The sequence below is a fragment of the Rana temporaria genome, chromosome 1, assembly GCF_905171775.1.
Source record: "Rana temporaria chromosome 1, aRanTem1.1, whole genome shotgun sequence".
NCBI lineage: Eukaryota > Metazoa > Chordata > Amphibia > Anura > Ranidae > Rana > Rana temporaria.
The window spans coordinates 3,344,172-3,370,275 of record NC_053489.1 but is presented as its reverse complement, the minus strand read 5'-3'; the positions used below and the strand labels follow the sequence as shown (position 1 = coordinate 3,370,275).

The window sequence follows — 26,104 nt, the reverse complement described above, 5'->3', positions numbered from 1 at the left end:
TATGACTGAATTTGTTTAATCTGATCTACAGCATTATACATTGAATCAATGTGTTACATTTCCATCATTCTCTTCCCCAGCATTGTCCCTCTTGTGTTCAGTTCAGGTTTGAAAAGTAAAATGTAGAGTTTTGGAGAAAACATACACAATAATATTCCAGCACTGGAGGTCAGTATGGCGAATATCTCCACAGCCACCATGTATTTCCCTCTGGTGCTCAGATAGGCCGGGATCATGGCAATCCAGACACTGCAGAACACCAGCATGCTGAAGGTGATGTACTTGGCCTCATTAAAACTGTCCGGTAATGTCCTCACCATGAAAGCCAGAAGAAAACTCACAGCTGCCAGAAACCCCATATAACCCAACATAGAGTAGAAGCCGATAACTGACCCTTCATTACACTGAATGATGATCTTCCCAGGATAGGAGTCCATGTCATACTCCTGAAATGGTGGAGAGATGGACAACCAGAGAATGCAATTCATAACCTGAATGGATGAGCAGAATAACATGACTGTATTGGGAAGTTTGACTCCCACCCATTTTCTACAAGAGCTTCCAGGTCTGGTGGCTTTAAAAGCAATGAAGACCATGATGGTTTTGGCGAGGATAGAAGATGCTGAGATGGTGAAGGGAACTCCAAAAGTGACTTGTTGCAGCATACAGGTAATATCCACAGGACGGCCAAGGAACAGGAATACAGAAAGGAAGCTGAGTATGAGGGAGAGGAGCAGAATGAAGCTGAGGTTCCGGTTATTGGCTCTGACTATGGGAGTGCTCCGAAACCAAACAAATAGTCCAAGTATAAGGAGAGATGTTGTAGCAAATATGACTGAAGTTATAGAAAAAAATAAAACTAGAATGTCCTCCTCGTATGATAAATACTCATTGACCTTGTCACTACAAATAGTTTTAGCTTTGTTAGGCCATTCATTTTCAGGACACTTCTTGCAGAGTTCACTGTCTGTAGAGTAAAAAGAAGTGAAAATAACATTAGGCACGGTAGCTATTTCACAGTATTAACTATTTTTTCTGTATTTTTCCTTAACCACTTGACCTCCAAAAGATTTACCCCCCTTCGTGACCAGGCCATTTTTTGTTCACCTCTGCGTTTTGTGTGCTATCAACAAAAAGACCAACAATCTTGAAAATAAAAATGTACTTTCTGCTATAAAACACATTCAATAAAAAAAATTGCATTTCTTCATAAAGTGTATTCTGCTACATGTCTTTGGTAAAAATATATCCCAATAAGAGTATATTAATTGGTTTATGTGAACTGTGGTATATATTTATGACATTTGTTTATACTAGTAATGGCAGTGATCAGCGACTTATAGAGGGACTGTGATATTGTTGGTGTCTGCTGATAGGCTGGGTGATAGAGAGGTGGAGTGTAGACCTGTGGATTGAATGGATCTGGATCCAGGGATATGTAGCCAAGACTTGATTGGGTTGTAGTCTGTCAAGGGAATATACATATAGAACACATTTTGGAAATGATTCGACGCATGCGTGGAATTCCTTATATGACAGCGTCGCGCACGTCGCCGCGTCATAATCGCGGCGACGGCGCGACACGTCATCGCCAGAGGATTTCGGCGCGGATTTCAATGCGATGGTGAGTACACTCCATCGCATTAAAATCTGCTGAAATCCTCGAGAGGATTTATCCGCGGAAACGGTCCGCTGGACCGTATCCGCGGATAAATCCTCCCATGTGTATGGGGCCTCATACAGTAATCTGTGCTAAAAATATGCACTGTCACTGTAATAATGACACTGGCTGGGAAGGGGTTAAACATCAGGTGAGATAAAATGGTTATCAGTGTGCCTAGCCAGTGTTTTTGTGTACTGTGTGTGTTGTTTTTACTAAGGTCAGAGGTAGAAGAAAAGTGCAGAAAGGCCTCATCAGTAATCATTAATTTCATACAATTTAGGGAGATGTTCGGCCTGCAAAGTGTAAAGTGTGTACAGAATCACTTTAAAGGACTTTAAATGTTTTCATTTTCTAATTGAATATCAGAATTTATACTTATAGAAACATAAATCTTACCAGGTTGGTTTGATATTTCTCCTTCTGAACACGGAGCACAATTATAACAACATGGGTGATATCCTTCTCTTACAGATTTTCTGAACCCCGGAAGACATTCCTCGGAGCATTGACCTCTTGGGACCTGAGATAATATAGAGCTATATGATCTATTCAAGAGTAAAAGTACAGATATAATAGTGTAGGGAAGCCGAGCTTCTGATGTTTACAATGATGCAGCATGTACAGTATACCTTGGTGGAAACACATGGACCATTCCAGAAGGTGGCCCTTCATTAGTCTGGATACCACAGAATATGTTCTGATCCAGAAGACAGAAATAGACATCTAGGAGTACTAGCAGAATCCTTTCATTAGAAAGGTTACAGCAACAAAACTATCAGTACAAACATAAACACTCAAAAATGTGTATATGTGCTAAACATATAGGACCAGATCCACGTACATCGGCGCATATATAGGCCGGCTTAGCGCATCTCATTTCCGCTACGCCGGCTCAACTCAGAGAGGCAAGTACCGTATCCTCAGAGCATTTCCGGCCAACTTTGCGCCGGCGCGACGTAAATTCATTGGCGTAAGCCGCCGTAATTCAAAGTAGGAAGGAAGTGGGCGTGTTCCATTTAAATGAACCATGACCCCATGCAAATGAAGGGCCGAACGAACGGCGCATGCGCCATGACGCTGACTATGTCCCGCTCCTCTCTGCGCATACTCAGAACTTGGCCCGGCGTAATCCCTGAGATACGCCCAGGGCATAAATACGCCCAGACATGCGCCCATCGAGCGCAAAAGTACATCCGCTTGTTTCCCCCCCTGAAGCAAGGTACCTTTTGCTGGTTGGTTTGGTGCTGGTTTTTTTTTCAGCCATGTCTGCTCCAGGTTCAGAGAAGAGGAGGAAGCTGAACTTTTCCCCACAGGAGAAGGAGGTGATCATCAGGGCCATGTCCCATGGTGCAGAGAGTGCCAACACCACAAAGGCCAGGAGGACGGAGATCCTGGTGCAGATTGCGGCTGATGTCAATGTGTTGGGATACGAGGTCAGGACCACCAATGACATTAACGAAAAATTAACGACCTGCGTCGCCTGGTCAAAGGTAAGATGGCGAAGATGATGGCTCATGCCAGGGGCACTAGAGGGGGACCAGCAACTAATTTGACGCTCACTCCTGAGGAGCAGGTGATTGCCCAGTGTCTCCACAGGCATCAAGTGGAGGGAGTGGAGGGCTTTGACTCCATTGAGGATGCCTTGAGGACAGGTAAGTGTGTTTTATCTCCTATATGGTGTGTAGCAAGTTTGGGGGTGGAAGGGAACATGTGACAAGTGTGTGGGTCCTCCAACATGTGAATGTTTTGTGTCATCCACAGATGTGTAGGAGGGTGCTGGGCAATCTAATGCCAGTGGCCAGTTCACACCATCCCCCGGACATCAGTCAGAGTCTGACCCCCTGGCAAGCCATGACTCATCAGTGGAGGGGAGTGGCCACACCTCTCCTCAGGAGGTGGTTGAGGAGGAGGTGACCAGTGGCAACGAGGTCTGCCTCTATTTGGAGGAGTCTCCCCCTTTGGCTGGGACCAGTCAGCCCTCCATCAGGGGAAGCCCCTCAGGCTCCTCCCCCAACAGGGCTAACCCCTCAAGGGTCTCCCCTTCTACACGGCCCCAAGCCTCTTCTGGCCACAGGAAGGCGACCAGGAAGACTAGGGGGTGTCTGATGTCCTCCCGGAACACCTCAGGAGGGAACAGGCCTCATCTGGGTGAGGTTGCCGTGCAGATGGAGCGTATGGAAGACAGCATGGCCTCCTATGCCACCATGATTGAAGCTGTCCAGGATGTTGGCTCCAATTCTGCTGCCGTGGTCACCTGCCTGGGGATCTGCAGGCCACCACAGCAGGCCTCGTGGATGAGGTCCACGCCCTGGCAGAGGCTGTCAGGGAAAACATTGCAGCCATCCAGGCAGAGGGGAGGCAGTCCAGGCTGCTGCAGGCCGACACCAATGCGGTCCTCACCCGCATCGCCCTGGTGTTGGAGGGCAGGCAGCCAGCCGTGGAGAGACCAGGGGATGCTCCTCCTCCTCCTGATTTCCCACCCCATGAGTCTCCCATGAGGAGCCGGGGCCTGGGCCGTGGCACCAGGTGTGGGCCACGACAGCGCCGTTGATTATAATTTTTTTTTTTAATACTCAGGTTATGAGTTATTTTTGTTTTGTGAAAACTCAGGTTATGAGTATTTTTTTTTTGGTAGACCCAGCACACGGTCAGTAGTGCAGGCTACAGTGTGACTGGTGTTTGAATGTGGGGGTGACATTCCTGCCGGAAAAGGGGTGTCACCCTCAGTCGTCAGGGAGAAGTGATCCCCAGGACCGTGTGAATGTGGTATAAATGGACAGCGACATAATTGGAGACTTGACGTGGCGTTGCTGCTCCCAAGTCCTGCATGGTGGACTTGGGCTAATCCAATGTGATGAGGATGTGGTGTGTGTGAGCTAGGGACCACAGTGGTGTGCATGCGTGCATTCTCCTTGTGCCATGATGAATGTGTGTGTTTAACGTGCAAAGATGCTGTGAGGCATCTCCTGACTGCTCTTCCCTCAGCAGACGGGGTAGCCTCGGTTAGGGGGGGAATGTCTGGTTCAGGGGTCAGGTCATCACGTATGTCAGTCTCCAGGCCCTTTCTCACTGCGAAGTTGTGCAGCATGCAACATGCACCGATGATCTGGCACACAAAGTTTGGGGAATACAACAGGGTCCCCTCGGACTTATCCAAGCATCGGAAACGGAACTTCAGGAGGCCAAAGGTGCGTTCCACCACTGCACGGGTACGTGCGTGTGCTTCATTGTATGTTTGCTCTCCTCTGGTTTCGGTATTCCGGAAGGGAGTCATGAGATGGGGCCCAAGTGCATATGCAGAGTAACCTGGAAGGGAAAAGACAGGAGGATGTTAGTCATGCATGTGCCCCTCGTGATGTCTGCATCATGGGGTCGGACAGTCATGCCCGACTCCCATGTCACTCACCAACCAGTCAGCTGTTCCCGTACACGTTCTGTTCAAATTCTGTTGGGATGGTGCTTTGACGGTATATGTAGCTGTCGTGGCTGGACCCTGGGTGTTTGGCACGGACGTGCCAAATGAGGCATTGGGCATCGGCTATCACCTGTACGTTGATGGAATTCCAATGCTTACGATTGCGGTATATGTGCTCTGTGTCACGGGGGGGGGGGCGTAGTGCCACATGTGTACAATCAATGACCTCCTGCAATACTGTAGAAATGTGCCATTGCCTTCTGCCGCAGATGCTCCTGGGTGGGTCTGATTGTCATGGTCTTACCTCTTTGCAGGCTTCTCATCACTGACATGTGCTAGCAGCCATCTTGCTTCATGGGGTTCTTGTAACCTGCCACACCCTGCGGCTCCTCCTTCCCACTGGGAGGAGCTGGCTGCTCAGCATATATATATATATGACGGCAGCTGCAGCATTTCCTCGCTTGGGCCTTTTGTCTGACACCCCTTCTGTGATCGTGCTGCTGCTCCTGGTCACTGACCCGGCTTCGGACGTTCCTTCTGGTTCCGCGGAGGGGTTCTCCATGGACCCTGAGAAGGTTTCGGCAGTCCTACAGTGGCCACAGCCCACTGGTCTTCGTTCCTTGCAGCGCTTTTTGGGCTTCGCCAATTATTATCGGAAGTTCATCAGGGACTTCTCTATGCTGGCCAAGCCTCTCACGGATCTGACGAGAAAGGGCAGTAATTCCCATGATTGGCCGGCCAAGGCCATCCTGGCTTTTGAGGCTCTAAAATCAGCCTTTGCTTTGGCTCCAATACTGTCTCATCCCAATCCTGGGTTGCCCTTCGTCCTTGAGGTGGATGCATCTGAGACGGGAGTAGGTGCCCTTCTGTCTCAGCGTCGGACACTAGAGGGTCCTCTGTTTCCCTGTGGGTTCTACTCCAGGAAACTGTCTCCCGCTCAATGCAACTACCAGATTGGTGACAGCTATAGCTATCGTGCAGGCTCTCAAAGAATGGAGGCACTTGCTCGAGGGTTCTGTGGTTCCAGTTCTCATCCTGACGGACCACAAGAATCTGACGTACCCTTCGGAGGCCAAGAGATTGACACCCCATCAGGCCAGATGGGCTCTGTTCCTGTCACGCTTTAATTACGTGGTCTCCTACTTACCCAGTTCCAAGAACGTCAGGGCGGATGCCTTATCACGTCAATACTCCGAGCTGTCCAAAGAGGATTCGATACCGACTTTGGTCATACCCCCAAATCAGATCCTGGCCGCCATCCGCACTAGCTTGACCTCTCCCCTTGGAGAGCAGATTCTGGCAGCTCAATCTGGTGCTCCCTCTGGGAGACCCAATGGTAGGTGCTTCGTGCCTCAGGAGTTGCGCACCCGGCTGTTGCGAACATACCATAACTCCAAGATAGCGGGGCATCCTGGAAAGAATAAGCTGTCCTGGGCTGTCTCACACTTGTTCTGGTGGCCTTCTCTATGGTCCGACATTGCCGTATATGTAGCGGCATGCTCTGTTTGTGCCCAGAATAAATCCCCTCGGCATCTTCCGTTGGGACTTCTGCCACCCATTCCCAATGGGGAGCGCCCATGGTCACACCTGGGAATGGACTTTATTGTGGACCTTCCTGTGTCCCGAGGCCATACGGTCATTCTCATGATTGTGGATCGGTTCTCCAAAATGTGCCATTGTGTTCCATTCAAGAAGTTACCCACTGCACAGGAGTTGGCCACGGTTTTCGCCAGGGAGGTCTTCCGGTTGCACGGTTTGCCTAAAGAGATAGTTTCAGATCGAGGGAGTCAGTTTTGTGTCCAGGTTCTGGCATGCTTTTTGCTCTCAGTTGGGTATTCGACTCTCCTTCTCTTCGGCTTACCACCCTCAGTCCAATGGGGCCGCAGAGCAATCCAATCAAGCCCTGGAGCAATTTCTTTGTTGCCATGTCTCCGATCATCAGGACAATTGGGTTGACCTTCTGCCATGGGCTGAGTTTGCCAGGAACACGGCGGTTAACTCTTCCTCTGGGATGTCTCCCTTCATAGCCAATTATGGGTTCCAACCTGCGGTATTACTGGAGTCATTCTCTCCCCAAGATGTTCCGGCTGTGGAGAACCACCTTTCTGCCCTACGTGCTTCATGGGTACAGATCCAGAGGTCCCTCAGGGTCTCTGCGCAGCGCCAGAAGCTCCAGGCTGATCGCAGACGGTTGCCTGCTCCTTCCTACCAGGTCAGAGATCGTGTATGGTTGTCCACTCGCAATCTCAACCTCCGAGTGCCTCCTAAGCTGGCTCCTCGCTTTGTTGGTCCTTTCCGTGTGCTCCGCAGGGTGAACCCGGTTGCCTATGCTCTTGCGCTTCCATCTGGTATGCAGGTTTCCAATGTGTTTCACGTTTCCCTGTTGAAGCCAACCGTTTCACCTCCTCGGTTCCTCGGCCTCGTCCTGTCCAGGTGGGCGATCATGAAGAATACGAGGTGAGCGATATCCTGGACTAACGCTTGGTCTGTGGCCGGTTGCAGTTCTTGGTCCACTGGCGTGGGTATGGTCCAGAGGAGCGTTCCTGGGTTCCTTCCGCAGATGTCCATGCTCCCGTCCTCCTCCGAGCCTTCCACGCGCGCTTCCCCCGAAGCCGTATTTTGCGCCGCGGAGGAGGGGCCCTTGAGGGGGAGGTACTGTCATTGTCTTACCTCTTTGTAGGCTTCTCATCACTGACATGTGCTAGCAGCCATCTTGCTTCATGGGGTTCTTGTAACCTGCCACACCCTGCGGCTCCTCCTTCCCACTGGGAGGAGCTGGCTGCTCAGCATATATATATGACGGCAGCTGCAGCATTTCCTCGCTTGGGCCTTTTGTCTGACACCCCTTCTGTGATCGTGCTGCTGCTGCTCCTGGTCACTGACCCGGCTTCGGACGTTCCTTCTGGTTTCTGATCCCCGGCTTCGTTTTACCCCGTCTCTGGCTACAGACTCCGGCTTGGCTGACTCTCATCCCTCGCTATCGACCCTGGCACCGTTGGACTACTCTTCTGGCTGTTCCGACCATCAGTGTGGACTTTATCCTTGCTGTTTGGTTTCCAATAAAATCTTCTTATTCATTTATCTGTTTTGTACGTCTGATTCATGCTTCCTTGACACTGATGATGTGGTGGGACATGCATCTGAGGATTTCGGGGACAACCTGGTGCACACATCTGCTCATGGTGGATTGTGCCATCCCAGACACGACTCCACTTGTGCGCTGGAACGAGCCACTGGCAAGGAAATGGAGTGTTGCCAGTACCTTGACCAGTGGCTCCACTACATGTGAGCGATGTGTCTCCCTGATCATGCAGGGTTGTGGCTATTTCCAGGATGGCATCAGGGCTGAATCTGAAGATGCGATACACCTCTGAATCTCCCATGCCAAAGACGTTTAGGCGCGGTCGGTATATCCTCTCCTGTGCCCTCCTCCTACGCGCCTGTGAAGCCAGTAGTATAGCTATGACCATGGATGCCCCTGGCATGTTGGCATACAGATTGTTGTCCTGCAAGTGTGGATGCTCAGCTCGTCCGTAATGGTGCTGCTGCAGCTGCTCTCCGGCTGACCTGTGCATGTCTGCTGCTGACTTACCCCTGCTTTATGAGGGGTAACTTTAGGCCGGACATACAACTTACGCACGGCGCGCATAGCCCGCGTCGGGCGCACGTACGTTCGTGGATCGCCGTATCTCCCTCATTTGCATATTTGAATAGCAAATCAATGGGAGCGCCAGATGCGTCCAGCGTATATATGCGCCCACGATGCGCCGGTGCAGAAAAGTTATGTCGGTCGGAAGAAGCCGATTTTCAGGCGTATCTAGTTTTGTGGATAAGGCGCATAGTTACGCCGGCGCATATCTACACTTACGCGCCCATCTCGAGATACGCCGGCGTAAGTGCTTTGTGGATCTGGCCCATAGTTCCCGCACCTTGATTACTAAAAATAGTTAAATTATAAATGTTAAACGCAGCTTCTGTAACAACTAATAGTAGTGCAATCAGTGATATCTACAAGAAACTAAATATATATGAAGTGAAAAATGATTAGTGGTTACGTGAAATCACTGTGAAAACAATGTTAAAAGTAGGGATGAGCTTCGATTTCGAGTCAAACTCATGTTCAACTCAAAGAGAGTGGATACCCTGCGCTGCCAGGTGTGCGTAAATGGTAGCTGCTGACACGGCTTATTCAAAAAAGCAAAACAACCAAAAAAATACGTATGTGTAGCGCTAAAATTAATAAATGAATATCAAAATACCAAAAAATGTGTATAGTAAAAAATAAAACACATATAACATTAATAAATGTTAGACACAAATTGTGAAACATGTGAGATTCCTCTGTAGCGAGGGGTGACAACAGTGCCAACTGGCACGTGAACTGATACACCTAAGGTGGTATCAAACATAAAAACAAAGTCCAACAAAAACTCCTAAGTGTGATGATCCGAGGTATGTAGCAAAGTTCATCAACATCCACAAGTCATTCAAGTGAAAAGGTGAATGAATAGAAAAAGCGTGACTCCTTTAATGTGACAATCCCATCACCGGAAAAAGTGTAGGCTTACCGGAACTTGTTGACCACTGGTGGCATATGCCAAAAGAGGTCAGTCAAGGCTTTATATGACGGTTGTCAAACAGCAATCCTTGGCAGGAAGCGTAGGTCCAACTGGTGGGTAGGTCCTTATATGGAATAGGTCCCCAGGAGTAAGCCGGAAGCTATACTGATGTTGGTATCCCAAAACCAATTGGCTCAGTGTGTTAGTGGTGCATAGAGAAAAATAAAGAGAAGTGGCCACATAGCGTAACTCCGTATAAAAGAAAAAATACGTGTTTATTCACAGCTAACAAACTTACATTTGGCTGGAAGTAAAAGAGCTCTTGCATGTAAATGGGGCGACAGTGGAGTCCTCCCATCTCTCATGTTCAACTCAAACATTGCCTGTTCGCCTGTTCGGCGAACAGTGAACAATTTGGGGTGTTTGTGACAAATTCGAAAAGCCGCGGAACACCCTGTTAAAGCCTATGGGAGAAATCTAAAGTGCTAATTTTAAAGGCTTATATGCAAGTTATAGTCATAAAAAGTGTTTGGGGACCCGGGTCCTGCCCCAATGGACATGTATCAATGCAAAAAAAGTTTTAAAAACTGCAGTTTTTTCGGGAGCAGGGTGAGCAACCACTAGTAAAGGGTTGTGAGGATGAGGCCCTTGTCCCCATCAACATGGGGCCATGCTGCTTTGAGGGGGTCGCAGACCCCCAAAGCATCCTCCCAATGTTGAGGGCATGTGGACTGGTACAGTCCCCCTCTTTTCCTGCGGCCTGTCAGGTTGCGTGCTCGGATAAAGGGTCTGGTGTGGATTTTGGGGGGGAACTCCACGCCATTTTTTTTCATTTGGGGTGGAGTTCCCCCTAAAATCCATACCAGACCAGAAAGGTCTAGAATGGATATTTGGGGGGAACCCCACGTAATTGTTTTTTAAATTTGACGCAGGGTTCCCCTTAATATCCATAACAGACTTGAAGGGCCCGGTAATTGAATTTGGGGGGACCCCCACGCATTTTTTTTTATGAATGACAACAATTCATTATAGCCGTGAATGATTTTAAATTACTTTTTTTCCTTCAGAAATTACACTTTGTGCAGAGACAGTTCTATGCACGGGAAACATGTGCTGCTTTACAGGCATACTATACACCCCCAGGTACGACATTTAAAGGAATATTTCACTTTTTTTGTTTCACTTTACGCATTATTAAGTTCACTGCTCCCGAAAAAATGGCAATTTAAAACTTTTTTTTTGCATTGATACATGTCCCCTGGGGCAGGATCCGGGTCCCCAAACACTTTTTAGGACAATAACTTGCATGTTAGCCTTTAAAATTAGCACTTTAGATTTTAAACGTTCGAGTCCCATAGACTTTAATGGAGTTCTAAAGTTCACACGAACATTTGGTCTGTTCACAGGTTCTGGTGCAAACCGATCGGGGTGGTGTTCGCCTCATCCCTAGTTAAAAGGCAATATCCAGATTACCCTGTGGAAATAAATGTGCCAGACGGCCTGTGATCACTGAGGGTTGCATGCAATCAAAGCCTCACAGTCGCAATGCTTGGACAGGAAAACAATTTGTATTCATTTTGGACTTTTAGATTTAAGTTCACATTGAGAATTTTGATGTTGACACTATTGTTTCCACCACATGAAGTTTGTTATCCAATTGCCCTTTAACATTGTTTTCTCAGTGATTTCACGTAACCTCTAATAATTTGTCCCAAGTATAAATACTGCTTTAAAAATCCAAAGAGAAAATCAACCGCATTTGACCGCATTTTAGGAGTCACTCGTACAGAAATCCAGGTAGCTCCATGTTTTTTAGTTTTTTTTTATGTATATACAGTAACTGCAAATTTCTGATTGGGGGAATTACTACTCTGAACTGTTTTTTTGTTCTGTTTACAGCCTAATGAATTCAGAAGGTCTGGGTAGAATCTGGCCATGGATAATACTGGAGGTCATTCCACTCCAAAGTCTAGAAGATGTTTTGTAGTTCATCCACTTCTTCAGGTATAATGAGTGATGGGAACATATCCCGGCATTTATATCCACACATCTAGACCTGACACCTTCATCTAATCACCATGGAATGAGTCAGGGAAGATGTTGGTGGTCTGTGAACAGGATGGGGGGAGGGGGTTAGGTTTTGTCTGGAGATGGGTTTAGGGACAAAACTAGAATATTTCTTGTATAAGTTCTGGATCAGCTTCCCCACTTGTCTCCTTTCCATGATATTCCATGTCTCACCTTGTCTCCTTTCCATGATATTTGCTCTGTTTCTAGTGTAAGTTGCTGACCCTCTGAAAGGGACCCATCAAAGTGACCCACATGCATCCAATCAGTGATATTTCTACCTTTAATTCTTGTAATCCAATTTACAATGTCCAGTGGTCTGGGTAGTTCTCCTTTATCATTAAAAATCATGACCTCGCCATTCTGATCCTTGTACTGGACTTCTTTTACATAGCGGGACAGCTTAAATAATGACAGAAATTATTATAGGTAACTTTTTTATAGAATGTTTAATATTTTTTTGACTATAGATTTTTTATCTAGTTATATCTCAATTAGGGAGGAGCTTTATGTTTGAGTCAAACATGAGTTCAACTCGAACGTTGGCTGTTCGCCCGTTCGGCGAACAGCAAACAATTTGGGGTGTTCGCTGCAAATTCGAAAAGCCGCAGAACACCATTTAAAAGTCTATGGGAGAAATCAAAAGTGTCAATTTCAACGGTTAATATGCAAGTTATTGTCATAAAAAGTGTTTGGGGACATGGGTCCTGCCCAGGGGATATGTATAAATGCAACAAAAGTTCTAAAAACTGCAGTTTTTTCGAGAGCAGTGATTTTAATAATGCTTAAAGTGAAACAATAAAAGTGAAATATTCCTTTAAATTTTGTAACGGGGGGGGGGGGGGGTGTATAGTATGCCTGTAAAGTAGCACATGTTTCCTATGTTTAGAACTGTCCCTGCACAAAATGACATTTCTAAAGGAAAAAAGTAATTTAAAACTACTAGCGGCTATAAATAAATTGTCGGTCCCAGCAATACAGGTATGAAATTTAAAGGAAGATTTCACTTTTCACTGCTCCCAAAAAAAACAGCTGTTTTTAAAACTTTTTTTTAAAATGAGCACTTTTGATTTTTCATGTTCATGTTCCATAGAATTTAATTATGTTCATGTGTTAGAACAAACATTTTTTGCCTGTTCGCATGTTCTGGAGCGAACTTGCTCATCCCCAATCTCAATCAGAGAATGTCATCGGGATCAGATGACCTGTTTGCTGAGAATTTAGAATCAGATACATTGTAATGGGACTATTTATAAACAATTTGATTTGTGAATGAGAACGCTCCAGAGATAAATCAATTATTCTTCCCCATTACAATACACTGGCTCAGCCTCATCTTGAATATACAGTTCAGTTTTGGTGACCAATCCTCAGGAAAGATGTTGATGAATTAGAAAGAATTCCGTAAAGGGCAAAACAATTAAAACGGAGGACAGAGGATCTCAGCTATGAGGACTGATAGATTACAGGTATTCACTCTGGAGAAGAGCCACTAAACCCTTTTGCCGTCGGGTCCATAGAAAAAAAAATATATGTTTTTGTGGGATATTTATTATAGCAAATAGTAAAAAGTATTGAATTTTTTTCATAATTGTCGCTCTATTTTTATTTATAGCGCAAAAAATAAAAACCGCAGAGGTGATCAAATACCACCAAAAGAAAGCTCTATTTGTGGGAAAAAAGGACGCCAATTTTGTTTGGGAGCCACATCGCAAGACTGCGCAATTGTCAGTTAAATCGACGCTGTGCTGAATCGCAAAAAGGGGCCTGGTCCTTTACCTGCATTTTGGTCCGGGTCTTAAGTGGTTAGGGACTGGAATGCTGTTTCAGCCTCTGGGGTCCATTTAACCATGACAGACTCTTTCCCTTTTGTCAGGTTGGTTGGGGGAACAGCCTGAGAAGCAAAGTAGGGAATGATTCGCCGATAATAGCCAGCGATTCCCAGAAAGGCTTGCATCTGCTTCTTGCTGTTGGGACATGGCCAACTCTGTATGGCCTCGACTTTATTGACTTGGTTTTTTTTCACTCCCCTCCCAATGGTGTACCCAAGATATTTGGCCCCCTCCTGTCCATTGGTGCACTTCTTTGGGTTGGCCGTAAACCCAGCTTCCCGGATAGAGTCTGAGACTTATTGCACTTTTGGCAGATGTGAGACCCAATCTGTGCTATGGATAATTACATCATCCAGGAAAGCTACAGCATACTTCTGATGGGGCCTCAGAATCTGGTCCATTTTCCGCTGGAATGTTGCCGGTGCATTTTGTAACCCAAACAGCATTCTTTTATATTGGAACGCCCCATCTGTGGTTACAAACATGGTCTCCTCCTTGGCCGATTCGGCAAGGGGAATTTGCCAATACCCTTTGGTGAGATCGAGAGTTGTCATGTATCGGGCTGTTCCCTGCCGGTCGATCAACTCATCTATATGTGGCATGGGGTAGGTGTCAAATTTTGTAACTTTGTTCAGCTGTCGAAAATCGTTACAAAATCGCCAGCTCCCATTTAGGCACTAAGACTATGGGACTGGACCAATCACTTTGGGATTCTTCTATCACCCCCAACTTAAGCATTCTCTGTACTTCCTCACGTATTGCCTCCTGTTGGGCCTCTGGGATGCAATAGGGTTTTAGCTTCACCCTTTCTCCGGGCGGGGTGATAATATCATGCTCTACCCCAAACGTTTGTCCTGGCAGCTCAGAGAAAACCTCTTTGTTGCGAAGCACAAACTCCTTAACCTCCTGTTGTTGGGGCTTTGACAAGGTAACTGCTATTCCAACCTCAGGAATCATGCAATCAGACTGAGCTGGTGACAAACCTGTTTGGGCTTTTGCCTTCCTGGTTGTCTGACCTTGTAATTCACTTTGCTCACTTTTTCCATTATCTCGTAGGGGCCTTGCCATTTGGCGAGGAATTTGCTTTCAACCGCAGGGATTAGTACCAATGCCCTATCCCCCCGGGAAGGAGGTACGGGTCTTGGCCCCATGGTTATACATTCTCTGTTGTGCTAACTGCGCTTGGGCCAAATGTTCCTTTAGGATTGGCATTACCTGTGCAATTCTATCTTGCATCAGGGCGACATGCTCAATCACAATCCTGTGGGGAGATCTCTCACTTTCCTAACAGCCCTCTTGAGTGTCTCCCATAGAGTAACTCGAAGGGTGAGAAACCCATAGAGGATTGAGATACCTCCCTAATGGCAGACATCAAATAGGGTATTAGACAGTCCCAATCCTTTCTATCTCTATCCACCACCTTCTTTAACATTTGTTTTAGGGTTTTATTGAATCGTTCAACCGATACACAATTGTGTCACTTTGAACAACTTGCACAGCTCTTTCATAACCCGGGACATAAGGGGTGTACCTTGGTCCGTAAGCAGTTCCTTACAAATTATATTTTGCAGAGGAATCACTTCTGGATAGCGGGTGGCATAGTTCAGTATAATCAAAATGTACTGATGCCCCCTAGAAGACTTCATTATTGGACCTACCAAATCCATTGCGATCCACAGAAAGCACACTCCCCAGTCTACACAACACAGAACTGGTTCCAGGTTGGAGCCTCTCCCTTAGCATGCTGGGAGTTTTTGTAGAGGGCTTAATGAGCCCACTTACTTCAGCTGGGCCCATTAACTCTTCCCCTGGACGACTCACAGCACTCCCCTTAGTGGTATAAATTGGCATAAAGCCTGAATTTGGGACATATATATATATATATATATATATATTCCACCCTGGATGCAACCAGGTGATTTTACCTGCCTACTGTCACAATATATACATATGCACACGCCTTGATCTCATTATGCTGTTACATTATACCAATCATGCTCTAACCCTGTCTGTCCCTTCCAGGACCATTGAAGTGGTTGTTTTTTTAAAGTTAAAGTTAAAGTTTTAACTTTTTTTTATAACAAACATGTCATACTTACCTCCACTGTGAAGTTTGTTTTGCACAGAGTGCCCCTGATCCTCCTGTTCTGGGGTACCACAGCGGCTCTCGCGGCTCCTCTCCGCAATAGCTGACCCCCTCTGGGAAGCTCTCTCCCGAGGGGAGTTACCTTGTGGGCATGCTCCCGTGTCATACACTCGGCGTTCAGGAGCCAATGGTGTCGCTGCTATCAATCTATCTAATCAACGCCGAGACTCCATGAAGAAGAGGATGCCGGGGACGTGCAGAGCAGGTGAACTGGCCCAGGTAAGTAAAATGTGGGGGCTGGGGGGCCCGTGATTGTCAGGTGTTTTTTCACCTTAATGCATAGGATGCATTAAGGTGAAAAAAACATGAACCTTTACAACCCCTTTAAGACCAGACACACACTAAATCTAATGTGCTTAATATGTCACATGTCCAGTCACATGACTATGTCCCTGTATGGAACCAACATCCATCAATTTAAACACAATACTCCCATGTTCAGCATGCTGCAGTTTAATATTAATACTATATTCCATGAACACTGGCTCATATATATTCTTCACCACCTTCCAATGCCCCGGAGCTGCACCCAGACTTGTATCACCAATCTCTCTCATTTCCGCAATGTGATCACTATGTATATGCCCTTGACAGACTACATCCCGATCGAGTCTCGGCTACATATCCCTGGCTCCAGATCCATCCAATCCACAGGTCTACACTCCTCCTCTCTTTCCCCCAGCCTATCAGCAGACACCAGCCCCTCCCCTCTCCCCCCCTCCCCTCTCATATGCCCACCAGGCAAGCATGGATGCAGGTCTGACAAAGGAGCCATGCATGCTCTGAAACGCGTTACCGCCCACGAGGCAATTTTTCTGAACTGCGGTCATTACTACATGCCATCAATTAGGATCAAATCCTAGAAACATTGAACACTGAAGAAAAATGGCAATGCTTCAGGAGCATATTAACCATTTCAAACAAAACAATGTACCCGTACATTGGTATTTTGATGCTAAATACCGGGGTTATGCCAACAGCTAGCTGCCATAACCCCGGTATTTTCGGGGATGCTGTGCACTTCTATTTAAGATAAAAATAATCTCCACGGCAGATTCGCCATGAGATCACTTTTATCGGTTGTGGGAGAGGTGCCCACACTACAAGGAATGCAATAAAACTTGTAAGAACGCAATTAGGGTGGTTAAAAAAAAGACCACAAGAGAAACATAGTGGAGCAGAGTAAAAAAACTTATATATTATAAATATCTTTATATATATATATATATATATATATATATATATATATATATATATATATATATATATATATATATATATATATATTTATTAACAGTAAAAAAGTGAGATCAGAGCACATTGACCACATAAAAGACGATGATGGGAGGATGGTTACGGATGACACAGAGAAGGCAACTGTACAAAATTCCTTCTTCTCCTCAGCTTTTATGCAGGAAAAGAAGAGGTATATTGTGACATTGCTGTTAGTAACACATCGCAGGACACACCCTTGTGGCTAACAGAGGCCGGAGTGAAGGGAAGACTTAATATACTTAATACAAATAAATCCCCAGGACCAGATGGCTTGCACCAGAGAGTCCTCAGGAGAACTCAGTCAGGTTATAGCCAGACCATTGCTCCTAATCTTTACTGACAGGAATTGTCCCAGCTGATTGGAGAAAAGCCAATATGGTACCAATATTCAAAAAAAGGGCAGAGACAAATCCTTGGAAACTACAGGCCAGTCAGCCTAACATCAATAGTAGGTAAATTATTGGAGGAGATGATAAGGGACTGTATCTAAAAATGTACTGGAGAAAAAATATCATTAGTAGTAATCAGCATGGGTTTACGAAAGGTCATTCCTGCCAGACCAATCTGCTACCATTCTATGAGGAAGTGAGCTGCCATCTAGACAGAGGAAGGACTGTGAAGCATTTGATACAGTCCCCCATAAGTGCTTAATCTACAAGCTGAGGTCTGTAGGCATGGAACATAAGGTTTGTTCTTGGGTAAAAAAATGGTTACAGGGGCGTGTCCAAAGGGTGGTGATAAATAATGTGTATTCAGAGTGGTAAGTGGAGTACCCCAAGGTTCTGTCTTGGGACCAATTATATTCAATTTATTCATAAATGATATAGAGGATGGGATACAAATAGCTCAATCTCAGTTTTTGGGGACAACACAAAAATAAGCAGGGCAATAACTTCACATCAGAATATAGAAATGTTTTAACCTTTTTAAACTACTCACTAGGGGGAGAACCTCTGGGGGAATCAAGGAGCAATAGCCTGCAATGTCAAGTTGCAGCTACCAAAGTCGGCAGAATATTAACATGCATAAAAAGGGATATACTCCAGAGATAAAACTATAATCCTACCACTTTATAAATCTTTGGTTAGACCACATCTGGAGTATTCTGTCCAGTTCTGGTCACCAGTCCTCAGAAGGGATGTGCTGGAACTGGAGAGAGTTCAAAGAAAGGCAACAAAACTAATAAGGTGACTGGATGCCCTCAAATATAAGAAACACCTACAAGCACTACATTTATTCTCGCTGGAGAGGAGATAAGATAGCGATTTATAAATACCTCAATGGTGATCCCAGCATAGGAAAAAAACTCTTCATGCAGTGTAAGAGAACACGGGACCACACAATGAGATTGGTGGAGAAGTGGTTTAACCTTAAACTCCCCAGGGGGTATTTTCACTGTCAGAGCAATAAGGATGTGGAACTACAGGCATACCCCACTTTTAAGTACACAATGGGACCAGAGCATGTATGTAAAACGAAAATGTACTTAAGGTGAAACAATACCTTTTTTGACTTATAGGGTGTAGTGGGGGGTCAGGAGGTGTAGTGGGGGTGTTAGGAGCTGTAGTTAAGGTCTCAGGGTCTGTATTGGGGGTGTCAGGGGCACACTGGAACAGGGCAGGCTATGCTCTCTGAGCTTCAGCTCCTTCAATTGCGGCTTCAAAATGTCTGTACAGTGCTTGTAAGGCACTTTACATACACTTGTGGGTATGTCCTTACTCGCGAGTGTATGTAAAGTGAGTGTACTTAAAGCGGGGTATGCCTGTATCTTCCACAATTGGTGGTGTCAGTGTGAAGTATGTATATTTTTAAAACACTCTTAAATGTGCATCTTAAACACTTAGGCCCCGGACCATTTCGCTGGCCAAAGACCAGAGCACTTTTTGCTATTTGGCACTGCGTTCCTTTAACTGACAATTGCACGGTCGTGCGACGCGACTCCCAAACAAAATTGACGTCCTTTTTTCCCCACAAATAGAGCTTTCTTTTGGTGGTATTTGATCACTTTTGCGGTTTTTATTTTTTGCGCTATAAACAAAAATAGAACTTTTTGCTATAATAAATATCCACAAAAAATATATAAAAAAAAACATTTTGTTCCTCAGTTTAGGCCGTTACGTATTCTTCTACATATTTTTGGTAAAATAATAAGTGTTTAATGATCCGTTTGCTCAAAAGTTACCGTGTCTACAAAATAGGGGATAGAATTATGGCATTTTTATTATTTTTTTTTACTAGTAATAGCTGGGAACCGCGATTTTTATTGTGACTGCGACTTTATGGCGGACACATCGGACACTTTTGACACATTTTTGGGGCCATTGTAATTTTTCCGGTGATCAGTGCTATAAAAATCTGTGCTGTGAAAATGACACTGGCAGTGAAGGGGTTTAACTACTATGTGGCGCTGAAGGGGTTAAGAGAGTGCTTCTAACTGTAGGGGGTATGGGCTGTGTGTGACACGACAGTGATCACCGCTTCTGATTACAGGAACCTGTGATCACTGTCCTGTCACTAGGAAGACTGGGGAAATGCTTGTTTACATAAGATTTTCCCATTCTTCTTCACCATGACACGATCGCGGGTATGAACGTGGACATCGAGTCCGTGGGACCCGCGGTCGGAGTCATGGAGCTCGCGCCAGGTGCGTGCCACCGGCGACACGCGCGTGTCCACAATGCTGCTTCTTAAAGGGGATGTATATATATATATATATATATATATACGTCCTTTTGCGCAGCCGTGCCATTCTCGTAGTGCGTCGGTTGGCAAACGGTTAAAGAACACAACATACAGGCATTTGAGAAAAAAATATAGACACTGACACACACACACCTACACAGGTTGAACTGGATGGACTATTGTCTTTATTCAACTTTAATGTAACTATGAGTGCACTGGTGGGCACAACCATTGTCCATTGATACTACAATTCTGTCTGCCATCGTGTACTTGTAGTTTATTCATTCACAGATTCTTGTAACAAAGTCATGTGGGCGGAGCCATGCTGGTTTTAAATGTGGCTGCGGTTTTGGGGGAGAGGAACCCCTACCCACTGGCATGTGGGGTTTGGGGGGTAAGGGAACATGTGCTGGAACATGTTACACCCTAAATACTGATGTGCCATGTAACATGTTCCAAAAAGTGAACTTAGCCCTAAAAGCATTACCTATGGAAAAGTGAAGGTACTAAAGTTTGTCACCATTTCAGAGGTCCCGGTCATTGTTTGGCTTGACATACTGACTATCTATTTATTCAGTGCAACCTCATCTTTTATATTTTACCAAATAAGTGGGTAATATATTACAACCTTCCTTCTATTCATTTCCAGCACCATCCTGGGGTGACCATGACTGACAATGTCATAGCAGCCCAGGCATGCTGGGATTTGTAGTCCTGGGAGCTCTTCTCTTCACACTGTGAACTGCTGTAACCTCTCCGCGTTGATAGGCTTTATTTTGCACGTTAACATGTGCTGCGTGATGTCACTGTATACATGGGCAGGCCAAAGGGGGTGGAGTCAGGGGTGGAGCCAAGGTGGGGGGGGTAGCAAAATATAGATTTGCCTAGGGTGTCAAAAATCCTTGCACCAGCACCGAACATGAACCTAAGCTGGGTGTAATCTTTGTCTGGGCGCATTGTGTTCCAGTACTGAACTGACCGAGTATAAAAAGATACGAGTAAAGTTTCATTGGACGCTCTCACCTTATACTTTAGTGTGTGTGGATTTATTTCAGATTGTTTGTTATTTATTTTTAAAGAGAAATCCATGTCATGTAATGCTTGAGCCAAAATGTAGACTGAGATATACACTCTATAGGATGTTTTCTCATCAGGAAAAGATAAACCAAGTGGAAGTGTCACCACACCGCAGTCCCTAAGAGGACGTCTAGTTGTGAGTGGAATGAGGAAATTTTTCATTTGGTTTTTTGAAAAGCATCCATATTCAGTTATTTGAATATCCTCCATCAGGGGGTCATTTGGGCGGCTGGATGGATAAATATTATAAAAATATTCCAGCATTTCCTTTATGTAGAGATTGGGGAATGTAAACACCAAGCTGCAGTTACTGAGAGAAAAAAACATTTCACCCATTGACCAAGAATCTGGTATAATAAATGTTTTCTCCGTGTAATAAGGGACATTATGATACAAAAACTTGTAATAAGTCCGACTAAGTGAGCCACAAATAATAAGAACTTCCGTGGTTGAGCTCCGCAGCTCTGCAGGAATTTTATTACAATTCTCTTTAGACACCAGAATCTTGAATTCAATACAAATTCCATGATCAGATAAATGTTTGCTGAGATGTCGGATCTCCCTCTCTCCGTATTCATCATCAGATGTAAGGATCCCGACCCAGTTCCACTTCAACCTTTCCAGTAACTTTGCTATGGCCACATATTGCATCTCATCATCCGGAACTGTCCGGAAAAAGTTTGGATACATCTTTCTATCACTCAACAAAGTATCTCTGGCTCCGTAACTAATCTACAAAGAAAGAAAACAGTCTATATAAATAATGTGGAACTCTTAATATCCAAATGGAAAGAACAAAATCTTAATAGCTTCAAATCTTCTGGGAAGGCTGTCATCAAGATTTAGGAGTGTGTCTATGGGAATGTTTGACAATTCTTCCGGAAGCCCATTTGAGACATCAGGCACCGGTTTTGGATGAGAAGGCCTGACTCACAGTCTCAGCTCTAATTTATCCAAAAGGTGTTCTTTCGGGTTGAGGTCAGTCAAGTTCCTCCACCCCAAACATCCTCATCCATGTCTTTATGGACCTTGCTTTGTGCACTGGTCAAAATCATTTGGTGGAGGACGATTATGGTGCAGGGTGGTGTTTCAGGGGTTGGGCCTTAGTTTCAGTGAAGGGAACTCTTAAGATGTCAGCATACCAAGACATTTTGGACAATTCAATTCTCCCAACTTTGTGGGAACAGTTTGGGGACGGCCCCTTCCTGTTTCAACATGACTGTGCACCAGTGTGCAAAGCAAGGTTCATAAATACATGGATATGCAAATTTGGGGTGGGGAAACTTGGCTAACCTGCACAAAGTCTTGACCTAAACCCGATAGAACACCTTTGGGAAGAATTAGAGTGCAGACTGTGAGCCAGGACTTCTCGTCCAACATCTGTGCCTGACCTCACAAATGTGCTTCCTAAAGAATGGTCAAACATTCCCATAGACACCCTCCTAAACCTTGTGGACAGCCTTCCCAGAAGAGTTCAAGCTGTAATAGCTGCAAAGGGTGGGCCAACTCAATATTGAACCCTACGGACTAAGATTGGGATGACATTAAAGTTGATGCGTGTGTAAAGGCAGGTGTCCCAATACTTTTGGTAATATAGGGCCAGATCCACGTACAGCGGGCGCAACTTAAATATTGGGATTTAAGTTACACCGCCGCAAAATCTCTACCTAAGTGCTCGATCCACAAAGCACTTACCTAGAAATTTGCAGTGGTGTAACTTAAATCCGTCCGGCGCAAGGCGTGCCCAATCTAATGGGATGAGTCCCATTTAAATTAGGTGCGCTCCCGTGCCGGACGTACTGCGCATGCTCCCGCCGCGATTTTCCCGATTTTGCTTTGCGCAAAGTTACGTTGCGCCAAGTTTTGAGAATCGCGACGGGCATGAAAGAAAAAAAAAGAGTTGAGGCGGGAAAAAAAAAAAAAAAAATTTGACAGCGACGCGGGAAAGAAGGGTCTACTTTTACATGGTGTACTAAGTTTACACTTTGTAAAAGCAGCCCTAATTTTGCGACGGCAAACTAACACTTACGGAAAAAAAACTAAGGGAAAAAGCTTTGTGGATCTCCGTAAGTGCCAATTTGCATACCCGACGCGGAATTTCGACGACAAATGCCCCCAGCCGGCGGCCGCGGTACTGCATCCTAAGATCCGACAGTGTAAAACAATTACACCTGCCGGATCTTAGGAATATCTATGCGTAACTGATTCTATGAACCAGCCGCATAGATAGAAACAGGGATACGACGGCGTATCAGTAGATATGCCTGCGTATCCCTTTTGTGGATCTGGCCCATAGGGTATAATCATCAGAGGACTGAATGGGCAAAAGTTCAGGCATTTGTCCAAATGCCATAACAGCCAAATATTGGACTGAGCCATTGGCCCATCCCTACACAGCACTGCCTTCTTTTTTTAGAACAATGTTATACTTTATGATGCTTTGCCACAAGGATTATTTGCACCCTTTTGACCCACCTCACCATAAGACGACTCGCTGTCCTGCCGTTACATAATATAGGAAATTCTTCTTCTCTTACCTGGGTGTAACCATAAAGACTCAGCAGCTGGGCCATTTGGAGAGTGGTGTCAGAATGGAGATCTCCAATGAAACCAGCCAGGGCACCCCGCTCCATACAGGAATAATTTGGAGCTTCCTTTGTATGTCCAGACAATATCTGTAGAACGTCTTTTATAGCTTTATTCACATGTCCACAAGAATCATACACATGATATCCCAGAGTTATGTTGGGCAGAATATCTGGACTGCGGTTTATCTCATCAATAGCAAATATAAAAGCCAGGAGATGTCTGTATTCTCTCTGGTAAACCCTGCAGAAAATGGAGAGTTTTTCATTGGTCTACAGGACAAGGATTCAAGCCGAAATTATTTATGACAAAATGTAGAACACATTTCAACTGTAGATCTATGGTGGGATTGGTGGCCGTGTGTATTGCTCCATAGGACCAGCAACTTGAAAAAATGTAAACATGCTTATTATCATCAGAACATGGCATGGCACATAGCAATTGATACATAACTAGATAGTAAAACATTCACATATATATATATATACATCACACAATGACATAACAACAATTCATATATGTACACACGGGTCATATAGTGGCACATAAATGTAGTTCTAGTGTAATCATATATGGGCATAGATCATATGGTGACATATTGCAGTACCGGTAATGTAAACCATAAGTACCGGATATCATAAGATCAATTGGAAAAACAAAATTGCTGTATGAAGGTGAAAAATATACTGGATGTTAGGGACATGACCGCATCCCATAAGCTTGGTGTGTTTTGTGGATCAACTCCACTTCTTCAGGAGCGGATACATAACAAGTTCTATGAAAAAGCAAAAATTACCAACATGATCCAATGTAAAGACCCAATAGGTGACTTCCTCAGGGGTCAAAGGTCAGATGTTGAGTGTCAGCTTTTTAAAACACATATGCGTGGTCACCTGATCTTTGACCCCAGAAGAAATCACGTAGTAGTGGCGATACGCGTTGGGCAGAGTTGGGTGACATAGCGCAGGCAGCACACGGGAGCCACGACCCCGCTGGAGATAGAGATGGAATGCACAGTTTTTATCTTAGATGTGAGTGGATATTTTCAATAAATTCCGTGTGTTTTTAAACACTTCACATTGGGGGCTTGTTTGCTTTGATTGAGGGAAACGGATAAAAAAAATAAGTTACTCCACACGGCTCACATAAAGCCTCTAACATAACTCAGAGAGGGGAAAGAAGGAGAAGGACACACATACCCAAGTTGGGGAAGATGAGATCGGACCTACACAGGTCTATTATTGAGGTGATCGCAGTGGTGAATCGGTGTCGGGGATTGACGCACATGTATGCCGTATTGAACCCACGTAGGGTAAAGGTTACAGAGGGTCATATTAAAGGAGCACCGTGTGTAAGAAAATGTGTTACAAACTATATGTTTTCTTGTTACACTCTGAAGTAATGTGTATTGATGTCACTAATGCAGGATTGGGTTTTTATTTTGATAAGCGCAGCCAACACTTTTCAGTTGTGGGAACACAATATTTTAGTTGTTCGGCTGTCACACAAAAATATTTTGACATTGAAGGAGACAGCGCGGGATAACACATACTGTTATTCTTTAGTTTAACAAAAGAAACTTGTCAGGGCTGACACCATTTATTGTTATTTCTTGTTATTTCATTTAACAAATAGAAGTGTATTGTCAGTTCACAACAAGAACAGATCGATGAAAATTGTTCTGTGACTGCGTTGTCTTTAATCCTTTGAAATATTAAAATGCCTGATGATTAGATAAACCCCCCCAAACATTATATATTTTCTGAAAGAAAAGACCCTGCAGAATACAATGGTGGTCGTTTAAAATTGTTATGATATGAGAGGAGCTGTTTATCAAATACATATTTTCTGTAAAAAATACAATAAAAGTAATGTTACTGCACACAAACAAGATGCATTACCCAACGAGTTAATAGAAACCCAACATGTAAAGCCTTAAAATTGTTCATGCCGGTGAAAAGGTAAATGCAATTTCGGCCATCAGAAACAGAAATACTATATAATGTTATTGTGATGCCTTAAAATGCATGTCCAACCAAAACCTTTTTTCTTTGGGACAGACACTGTCCAGGGCTCCATTAGAGAGATTTCCCCTCACTTCCTGTCCTGCAGATAAGAGTTTTACCGGACAGGAAGAGAGGAAAAATCTACAATAGGGACAGAAATACAAGACTGACAGGGATTCCAGCCTTCCAGTACTTTGTGAATGGGCCATACATGATTTTCACTAACACATTGAAGGATATACTTTGATTTTATATAAATGCCATGTAACAGACTGAATGAGTCCTGCACATTATCACACATCTCTCTTAAAGACACAGCTCTGTAGATCAGATTGGAAGATTTACACTTCATATTTCACTTACGCTGAACACATGAGATTTTTAATAAGTCTTCCTTTCTCACGCAACACTGACACTGCAGAATGTACAGCGAATATCCCTCCTATAATGATGTCTCCATCCTGAGAATACTTGTACTCAAATGTATAATTCCTCATAGTCATATCACAGCGGTGAGCAGAGTTCTGGGTGTCAGATGTGCAGGGGGTCACACACAAAGACAACAACCACAATATTCTAAGTGGATATCTGAAGACAACATGGTCGAGTCTCTGATAGACTCCAATGAGTTCTTCCTCTTCTCCCGACCTCATCATCATCACTGACAGCAGCCCAGGATCCTGACACTGACTTAATGGCTCAGCTGAAGGCTGTGAGAGTGTCAGGTTTATAAAGAATAATTCTGTTATTTTTTTTACTGATAGACTGGAATATGAATCTGCTTATAGAGTAGGAA

General features: G+C 44.7%; 1 protein-coding gene across 1 annotated transcript; it reads right to left on the bottom strand.

Annotated features, from left to right (window-relative positions):
- On the bottom strand, nucleotides 1-25,805 carry LOC120925109 (vomeronasal type-2 receptor 26-like). Its single transcript, XM_040335982.1, has 6 exons — nucleotides 25,672-25,805; nucleotides 23,254-23,545; nucleotides 20,663-21,448; nucleotides 11,879-12,106; nucleotides 2,060-2,183; nucleotides 1-967 (listed from the first exon to the last, which is right to left on the bottom strand). Exons 1-6 carry the CDS (start codon nucleotides 25,803-25,805, stop codon nucleotides 54-56), a joined length of 2,478 nt encoding a protein of 825 aa, XP_040191916.1. The 3' UTR covers nucleotides 1-53.
- Between the last annotated feature and the right edge of the window lie 299 nt (nucleotides 25,806-26,104).

Coding starts and splice junctions, on each gene's coding strand:
- LOC120925109 (XM_040335982.1), bottom strand. CDS start 25,805: ATGAGGAATTATACATTTGAGTACAAGTATTCTCAGGATGGAGACATC. Junction 21,449..23,253: donor GTCTTTATGGTTACACCCAG/GTAAGAGAAGAA, acceptor CTTTCTTTGTAG/ATTAGTTACGGAGCCAGAGA. Junction 12,107..20,662: donor CACACACACTAAAGTATAAG/GTGAGAGCGTCC, acceptor TCATTATTTAAG/CTGTCCCGCTATGTAAAAGA.